Below are 9,969 nucleotides of genomic sequence, written 5' to 3'. Positions count from 1 at the left end.
TCCCCCCCCCCACCCCCCAAAAAAAAAAAATTATATTTCTCTTTTACAGTAACCTTTCCCCTTTCCCTATAGAAGACTGAAGCAAATTGAAAACATCAAAACCTTGCAGCACACAGTGCTCCCAGATCAATTTAAAGGTTTAACCAATAAAATAAGATACAGATTGATGGTGATAAATGAGAGAAGGATGAGAGGAAGATATGAATCCAGACTGACCTTATAAACAGGCCCAAACCCGCCTTCACCTATCTTATTTGCAGCATCGAAATTCCCAGTTGCTGCTTTAATCTGTCTCAAACTGAAGTGACCTGGTTGTAGCTCTAGGGATTTAAGTTAAACGAAATTAGTAATATTCCTTGCACAGACGAAACTATAACGATAGACAATCAAGTCAATGATATGTGTCATGTTTCTATCAAATAAAATAAAATGATATGTCATATTTGTCATGTGATACATATAAACATTCTGCATAGATACTACTTTTTGTAAATACTAAACATATTTGAATGTGAAATGTCAGATGCATGGAAACAATGATCAAACCAAAAAAATAAAATAAAATGTAAAGAGTAGACGTGAGAAGTAAAGGAGAGGGGAGGACAAGTTCAAAAGCCTACTGATGCCCACTCAAAATTCTAATACTTCAATTTGGCCTAATTTTTCTATGTCATGTCTCTAAGACCTTGAAACTTTGGGAAAGTACAAAGGTTATGCCTAGAACTGCAATAACTATAGAGACATAAAACTTATGAGTCATACCACGAAACTTTGGGAAAAGATTATTGAAGCCCACCTAAGAGAGGAAACCAAGGTATCAGAGAACTAATTTTGGTTTTATGCTAGAAAGATCCACAACAGAAACTATTTACCTCCTAAGGAGGCTTATGGAAGTATTTACAGCCCACAAAAGGACCTCCATATGGTCTTTATTGACCTAGAGAAAGCCTATGATAAAGTACCAAGAGAGATAATTTAGCATGCCCTAGAGAAGATAAGGGGTATGATTAACTATGTAGATATAATTAAGGACATATACGAGGGAGTGGTGAAGAGTGTCAAAACAACAGAAGGTCAATGAACGAATTCTCAATCACAATTGGGTTACACCAAAGATTTTCTCTAAGTCCTTATTTGTTTGCACTCATTATGGATGATCTAACCAACCACATCCAAGACTAGGTTCTGTGTCATTTGCTATTTGCTGATAATATTATTCTGTAGATGAAATTGTGGATGGGATTAATACTAAACTGGAGCTATGGAGATCAAGCTTGGAATCAAGAGCTTTTAGGATAAGCAGAACGAAGACTAAATATATGATGTGCCCCTCCAGTCAATTTAGAGGAGGGGAGGGAGTGGTGAAACTCGGGAAACATAAACTACCCCAGAGTGACTGTTTCAAATACCTGGGGTCCATCATTAACAAAGAGGGAGATATAGAGGATGATGTTGCCCATAGGATTAAAGTGGGGTGGATGAAATGGCGAGGTGCGTCGGGAGTGCTATATGACAAAAGAGTGCCTATTAAACTCAAGAAAAAATTTTACAATGCAATTATACAACCAGCTATGACATGGAGCAAAGTGTTGGTAGTCAACAAGAGCAATTTGAATAAACTGAGTATAGCGGAGATGAGAATGTTGAGAGGGTTGGGCGGTAAGACTATGAGAGATAGGGTAAAGAATGACTGTATTAGAAACTATTTAGGGGTTGCACCCAAGGATTAAAGTATCGGTATCGGTCGTCGTATCGGTCGGCCAAAATTAAGATACGTATCGGAGGGTATCGTATCGTATCGTATCGGAGATACGCTAAGATATGCTAAAGATACGCACATAAATGGATAGGAAACACTTTTTTATACACATTTGCATAAAAAAATAGTTAAAAAAAGTTATATATAACATGTATTATGCATAAACAGTAAATTGAGAGTATCGCACTAAGAATCCAAGGTTTGTAATTGTCCCATAAATGTAAAATCCTTGTTACCAACCTTGATTTCCACTTTAGTTAGAGAGAAAAATGGTTGGCAGCAACTTTGGAACAAAAACACCTCAAAAAATTATGTTTTTCTAAAAAATTACCCATTTTGGCCATTTTATGACCGTATCGGTGTGTATTAGTCGATACATACTAATACGCACCGATACGTATCAATACATACCGATACGTACCGATACATACCGATACATACTGATACGTACCGATACATACCGAAACGTACATTTCACTTCAATTTTGAATTTTTCATAAAGTATCGGTACTTATCGGTGAGTATCCGTGCGTATAGGTGGTGTATCGGTGCGTATCGGTGTGTATCGTAGGATACGTATCGATACATAAGGGTTTTAAAATTTTCATGATACGTATCGGTACGTATTGTGCCGATGCCTACCGATACGGATACGTATCGGCCGATACGGCACGATACGCACCGATACTTAAAACCATGGTTGCACCAATCTAGGACAAGCTCCATGAGAGCCGGTTGAGGTAGTATGGCCATGTTCAACAGAGAACTATGGATGCCCCAGTAAGGAAGAGTGACAAGATTCATTTGGAGGGAGCCCGAAAAGGTAGGGGAGGCCTAAGATGACTATTGACGAAGTGGTTTGGAAAGATATGCATATGGTAGGGTTCGATCCCAGTAATGACATGGGATAGAGTTTTGGGGAGGACAAGTACCCATGTTGCCGACCCCTTATAGGGGATGTTCCCATGATGCGTCTTTCTCTACTGCTTTACCTTCTCTTATCTCCATTTTCTTCATTTTAACCTCTCTTTTGTGCTTCTTTATTTTCTAATTTCCATATTGGATCCATGCAGGCGACCCCATTTGGTTGGGATAAAGTTATGATTATTATTGTTGTTGTTGTTGTTGTTGTCTCTAAGACCTTGATTTTGGTACTATCATTGAAAGAATATCTCCTTAGTGGCCATCAAGTTAATCTTTTCCACATGGTTTTTGAGCCCATAGGGGGCATTGAACCTTATAAACCAACCATTGAATAGGTAGTACTCTCCATGTATTAGCCACATATCAAATTTGGGGTCTCATCTCAACCTTATGGTCCATCCATAGTTTTTAAGGCGCTAGTAAGGCGACGCCTTAGCAGCGCCTTGGCGCTGATGCGGTCTAGAGATGGTAAGGCAGTGCTCCGCCTTATGTGAAGTGGCACCTTATGGGTTTTTTTCTTTTTTTTAACACATTTTAAAATTACTTGATGAAGATTCCAAATATATATTTTTTATTGGTAGGTGTATAGTTTTGTTAACACTTGAGATGTATGGGATCAGCTTTACTCCACCAAAAATAACCAAAACAAACAAAATAAAAACCCAATTCACAAACAGGGTTTGGATTTTGTCAAGGGTTTTAAGAAAGGACTTTGAGAATGAATCAAGGAACAAGAAAGAACCACTGATCCAGGCAACCATTTTGCTCTGGCAGCGGTGAGCTTCATTCTTCTTTGACAGGAGTAGAAATATAGTGGATGACCTTAGGGCTTAGGCACTCATTTTGGCATCATAGAGATAAGTATAATAAATACTTTTATTTTTTATGTCTTCTTTTCTTTATATTTATAATTTTGTTTCATAATTATGTATTTATATTTATATAATTATGTATTTATTCACTTTATTGATTTGTTTTCTTGATGAATATCTTACATTGGTATTGATTTATTCACTTTAAAGATGAACCTTTAATATTTATTTAACATATGAGTAATAGGATTCAACTAGGATTTGAGCCAAATAGATTGGTTCTATAAAAAAATTACACAGGAACGCTTTAGTCGATAAGGCGACGCTTTATGCCCGCCTTTTCACTAAGGCACTCCGAAAGACCTTCAAACGCCTCCGTCCCCTTACCACCTAAAAAACTATGGGTCCATCATCTTTTAACTTTTAACCCTTGTAATTCAAGATTTAATACTTTTAGCAAAGTTGAGTCATCAACCTTTTTCCAAGCTTTAAATCTCCACATGGGAAAGTAGGTTTAAGCTGGAAATTAATAGATAACCCAAAAAAGGTAGATAGATGGAGATGTTAGGGCCAATGAGAGAATTTTCTTTTAACTATGCAAATGATGTTTTCCATTATTAGAAGGTTTAGTTTTTTTATGTACAACAAATCCAAGACAGTGGAATGTGTACATGATAGAAAGTTATAGGAAATTTAAGAACAGGTTTAGATCTATAGAGAAGATTTCTATTAGGGTATTTGCACTTTTCTATCAATGTTTTATTAGATTTAGGGGTAGAGGTTTCCCACGACCCGAGTGTAAAATGTCACACCAATAAGCGTGGGAGACAGTTTAGTATACAGGGGACCCATTTGGTGTGGGAAGATAGCGTGTGCGTAAGTTTGGGGTTAACGGGTCAGAAAGTGAGGGCATGGGAAGGAATCCCCACAATAGTATTGTGGTAGTCTTGTTCCTTAAATTTAGGATATATTTTTCATATTTACAATTAAAAGTCATTTAATTAGTATTGAAAAGTTCTGACACAGATAAGCAGGTGTAACCTTTATATGAACCAGGTTATGATTAGTTAATGTCAGTCTACCTAATCTTTATATGTGAGTCTAAGCCTTTAAACTCAGTAAGTTAAATAACCAAAGGTATCTCGACCTGGGATTTAGAAATCCATGACTTCAAGGAAGGTGTTAACTCCAAACTTGTCCAAGACTAGAGGTGAATGCCTCTGACCTCATCCCTTGAATCAATTCTGTTACATCTTTCACTAGTTAATCATTTAGATCCATTACATGAATCTTACTGATCTGTATAGACCTGTCTACTTTGTTCACTCAATCAAAAACCTAACCCTTGTTTTCAACCTTAAACTACTCCAAAATGACCTTTTTTTTTTTCTTATTTGACTAAGATTGAAAACCCTACATTTTCTATTTTAATCCTTTTACATTAGTTCCATAACCTCCTCCTTGTCAAATATCTAACATATTAATTTTTCTAACCCTAAAAATTTACCAGGATTTCAATTTGAAATGGACTTTTCATATGAACTAGCATGCAATAAATTCTAGGAAAGCTGTGACAATGCATTGTGCTACAACACAAGTTTTTGTTCCATTCATCTCACCTCTGTCATCAAGATCCTTCCCTCCCAAGCAACCTTTCACCCAAAGGATTACTAAAATTAATGCTACGAGAAAGCATGAAGCAGCAACGATACCAACAATAGCTCCTACAGATAGTCCAGTGTTTGTGTCAAAATCTGCACAATCAAGCAAGTTATAGTATCATGATGGAGTGAGAAGAATGGGAAAAAGGAACAGTGGGCAGAAAATTTACTTGGCGTCACTGAAATTGCCGATATTAGGGGTCCATATACTCCTCTAAAGGGAATTGCAGTAGTCCCTTTTCCTGACCAGTAGAGGTGGATCTCCAAAGTACTTCCCTTGACAGTAACATTGTTAAATACCTTAGTGATGTTCTTACCAACACCTTTAGCTTCCTCTGCGATATTAAAATTCTTCACAAGTGTTTCTCCCTGCAAGAAACCAAAAAAAATAAAAAATGTTAAGAAAAAAATAATCATCAATGTTCTTCAGAAAGTAGATGGAAATTAACTTGAAGATTCATTCAAGAAATACATATACATAAAAAAAGAAAAATCAAATTAATTGGGAACAATGAAGTGGTATGATTAAAAGAATACCAATGATAACAATCTGTAATTCACTCACTTGGATTATTACATCAAATATGCGCCTACCAAGGCTGCTGTATGTCTGATTTTCTGTAAATGTTATTTCAGCAAAGTGGAGCCGCACTGTATAACTACCACTCCGTAAGCAGAGACCATAATATCTTAGTGAGTTGGGAGCAGTGCGAGCTGTCATATATATGGATGGATCAGACATCTTCAACATTGATGTGTTTGTGGCAAAGTACAGAGCATTGTTTCTATTCAAAAAGATTCCTGTAGTGCTAGAAGCCCATCTGTCAGCAGGATAGAAGTATGATGCACCATCCACCGTAGGTGCTGAATCATCTGCATACTCTTCCCCCTCAAAATTCATCAACGGGCCTCCGCAATTGATAAAAAATGAATGGTCTGCATGTGTAATTGGAAATTTGGAATCAAGGGAATGTTTTCAGATTTGATCACTTCCTGCGACCACTCATAAAACTTTAATAAAGTTTCTATGTTTTGTTATCTAAAAAAGTAAGGAAATTCGACAACTACATTGAGGTTTCCCAGAGCAAGTGAGGTCCTTCTTCAAGCACCAACCAATTCTGCAAAAAAATTCCGCATATGAATTAATTTTCTTCATATGCATTATTAATCGAGAAAAATAAATATTCCATGAAACAACAAACTTACGAGTTGTCTTCTGAAGATGAATAACTTGCAATTGTGTTCCTGTTATAAATGAGCAAACAAATTTTCACAAAGGAAATAAGAATCATTCAATATTTAAATCCAAAAGAGATAATACAGGGAACTGAATATACAAGGCATTTTGTTGTGCACAGCTGGGTTGTGAGGCGTATCCAGTAAAATTGTTGTAGGATATATCACTGCAAGACAAACCAGTATCATACTATCATGTCATATACTGTATTTCTTGATGAAAAATATGATAAGCCAACACACATAGAGTGGTTGCCATAAATATCTCAAGTATGGAATTCATCGCAAAGATAAGTCACATGTAGGTGAAAAGATCCTGTGATCCATGACTCAGCATTTGATGAGTAGAAATACTCACATTTTTATGTTGCCTTGTGAAAAGAACCAATTTGGTACTTCTCCAGTCAGCAAATTGTTAGAGAGAAACCTATGCCCATAAACAATATAATGCCTACTGTGAGATTGAAGAAGTTTATCACTGATATTATAAGAGGAATCATTTATAAGAAAAGTTGAATTAGATGGCCCTGTCCTATGTAACAGAGACCTGTGACTATGCCAGTGAGAAAGTGCAATAAAGTGCTAATCACAGGTAACCACTTATAATGGGATAAAGCTCCTTTAATTATTTTAACATTGACCAACTAATAATCACATATGAATAAAATAAAAATAAATAAATAAAAAAATTTCAATGGTTTACATACAAATTTACTAGATTCGTTGAACTCCCAAAATCTGGAATTTGACCAGTCAACCTGTTGAAGCTCAGGTCTCTACACAGGAGAAAATGAAAAAAAAAAAAAAAAATCCGATCAGAAAATAACTAGGAAAGATTGTCTTCATACTGTAATTCAATGATGGGCTTGTGATACATTCGAACAAATATAGGGTTAACTTTAGCAATTTGAGGACATGAAGACATTCACTCAATATATCAATGGAGATTCTTGATTTGAGAATAATTAATCAAATCCGCAGCTAATGGAACCCTAGAAGCATTGGATTTATCGAGCATTGGTTTTACTGTCAAAACCTTGTAGTAAATCCACCTTATGTTTTAACAATCACAAGATCAAGTTTGTCAACCACATGATGATATATAGTAAAGCCAGTAAATCAACCAAACAGGAAATAAATATCTACCTCCAGATATATGCATCTAGCCAAACAGTTATCTCTTTAATGAACAATCTGTACTTGTCATATATTAGTAAGAGATAAGATACGATTCAAATTAACCAGAGGTCTGATAGGACAATAACAGAAGAATAAAGGAGTGAATTAGATGAGCTGGACAAGAGGATAATATAAGTATATACCAGGTTCTAATCTTGGAAATTACTTGGGAATTAGCACCACAAACATAGAATGGACTATGTCAAAAGCTACGTTGGTTGACCTAGAACTCTTCAAGTACTCCCCAATAATAGAAGAAGGAGCTGAGCTTTTCAAAACAGCTAAAAGATTAGACAATTCTGAGTTAACTGAAACTTAAAAATACTCATGAGTAACTCTAGTGCACAAATCATGCATGAGTTGACTAGACATATTGAGGATCCAGACCCTTAGCATATGCTTTATTCTGATGATATAGTTTTACCGGAAGAAACATAAGCAGGGATGAATGCTAAGTTAGATTTATCGACATATATTTTTTGAATAAAAAAATCTGAGATAAGCTGAATAAAAACAACCACATTAAGTGTAACCTTAATAAAAGTAGGACTGAAAGTGGGTGATGAGAATTGATGAAAGGGAGATACCTCAATGTATACTTTTAAATATCTAGAATCAATCATAAATATAGGAGAAATAAAGAATGATGTTGCATAATAAAATAGAGTAGGGTGGATGAAGTAAGATTAATGTAGCTGAGATGAGGACGTTGAGATGGATGAGTGGTAAAACCAGGAAAAATAAAATAATGTGTTCGCAACCGTTTCACCTAAAAGCTCGAACTGTTAGGAAAGGAGGCAGCATAAATGTATACATCAACACTCCCTAACACATGCAGGCCAAGATCCCATGGCCCTTGCATGTGGAGCACACACAACATTTCCCTCGTGTGGCACCGAGGGAGAAAAAATATCGAGAAAAATATTCTGATGCACTTCCTAGGAGTGGAACACTTGACCTCCCTGCTCTGATACCATGTTTGCTAGCGTTTCACCTAAAAGCTTGAACCGTTAGGGAAGGGCAGCATAAATGTAAACATCAACATAAAGAATTAATACATTAAAGGGAATTTAGGGGGGACACATGATAAGTTGGAAAAAATTCGTTTGAAGTGGCAATCAATGAAGACCTTCGAATGCACCTTTATGGAGGAGTCATATGATTCAGATCGAAAGAGTTAAGAGAGCAACAGCTGGGAATAAAGATTTTGGGAGAGAAGCTGAGAAAAGACATGCATGGATTAGGGTTCACAACAAGTATGGCTTTAAATAGAGTTGAATGGAGAAATAGGACCCATGTAACTAAGCCATGTAGTTGGGGGATAAGGCTTAGTTAAGTGTAGTTGAGTTGAGCGGCGACTGATTCAGTTTAGGTTTACTCAGGTGTCCGCTGAGCTGTCAATATTTCATAAAATGTTGAAAGAGTAATCAAAAGCCATCCCAACTGTTTTAAAACAGGGTCATTCAGAAATTTATTTCTTCTTCTGAAACTTAATGTATGCAGTCCTCATGCAACCGGGTGCTGTAACTGTGTCAAATCAATAGTCACTTATTTCTCCATGAACAAAAGAACGCCATCTTGTTCCGACGTATCCTTCACATTTCTCAAATTAAAATCAAGGTATAGTCATACCACTAGACTTCTAAGTAATCCATGGCATGCATTCTGATTGTCACTGACCATCACCGTTGACGGTACATTGTTTATTCCATCAATTGGGGGGGGGGGGGGGAATATGAAACAGAATTGAAAAGCCCAAATACTGATTTCTGATGGATTATTTATTAGCAAAATCCATCCAGAAAAATATAAAATAACCTTAATTCAAAAGCATCAAGGGAAAAAAATTCCATCTAATGAAACTCACAGAGTTTTTAACTTTGGCATCAGTTTTCCAATGTAATCTGGGAATGGACCCGTAAGAGAACAATTTCTCAGTATCCTACAACACCAAAGAAAGCCAAGTCCTCATGAGCAGACAGAACCATAAACAAACTGGCATATGCTAATGCCATGTCATGAAGCACATTCATCTTTCAACTCACAATAAATTTCGTCAACTGAAGGGGAAAAACTCACAATTCACTTATATTTGTCAGATTCTGCAAGTCAGGGAAAGGAAAACTGATATTTGACCCATCAAGGTCAGATACCCTCCTGAAACAAAAAAAAAAAAAAAAATCACTAAATCAAATCTCAGTCGGTCCTTCAATATTCTACTTCAGTTCATAACCACAATAAAGGCCAATATATTAAATATAACATTTTTAGAAGATCAAGAAGGTGCGCTCACAGTGCAGTTATGTTTTTTAAGAGGGAGATATTAGGAGGAACAGGGCCCTCCAAGGACGTGCCCTGAATATCACTGCAATAGACAGTTTGAAGGGGGGGAAAAGGA

The 9,969-nt window shown here is 36.3% G+C and overlaps 1 protein-coding gene across 2 annotated transcripts in view; it reads right to left on the bottom strand.

Moving 5' to 3' along the window:
• Window positions 1-9,969, bottom strand: part of LOC122060149 (probable LRR receptor-like serine/threonine-protein kinase At1g53440) — a 25,554-nt gene that overhangs the window by 6,211 nt on the left and 9,374 nt on the right. The window contains exons 9-20 of one of the 2 annotated variants that reach the window (XM_042623334.1): window positions 9,865-9,936; window positions 9,651-9,728; window positions 9,439-9,513; window positions 7,100-7,168; window positions 6,751-6,819; window positions 6,494-6,559; window positions 6,363-6,401; window positions 6,225-6,274; window positions 5,722-6,092; window positions 5,327-5,525; window positions 5,115-5,219; window positions 217-320 (exon numbers count right to left, since the gene is read on the bottom strand). In XM_042623334.1, coding sequence (XP_042479268.1) covers window positions 217-320; window positions 5,115-5,219; window positions 5,327-5,525; window positions 5,722-6,092; window positions 6,225-6,274; window positions 6,363-6,401; window positions 6,494-6,559; window positions 6,751-6,819; window positions 7,100-7,168; window positions 9,439-9,513; window positions 9,651-9,728; window positions 9,865-9,936 — 1,297 coding nt within the window. Of the gene's footprint in view, window positions 1-216; window positions 321-5,114; window positions 5,250-5,326; window positions 5,526-5,721; window positions 6,093-6,224; window positions 6,275-6,362; window positions 6,402-6,493; window positions 6,560-6,750; window positions 6,820-7,099; window positions 7,169-9,438; window positions 9,514-9,650; window positions 9,729-9,864; window positions 9,937-9,969 lie in introns of both variants that reach the window. The other variant, XM_042623333.1, reaches the window with a different exon arrangement.

This window comes from Macadamia integrifolia, chromosome 13, assembly GCF_013358625.1.
Source record: "Macadamia integrifolia cultivar HAES 741 chromosome 13, SCU_Mint_v3, whole genome shotgun sequence".
NCBI classification, from domain to species: Eukaryota; Viridiplantae; Streptophyta; class Magnoliopsida; order Proteales; family Proteaceae; genus Macadamia; species Macadamia integrifolia.
This window is presented reverse-complemented; position numbering and strand designations above follow the sequence as displayed.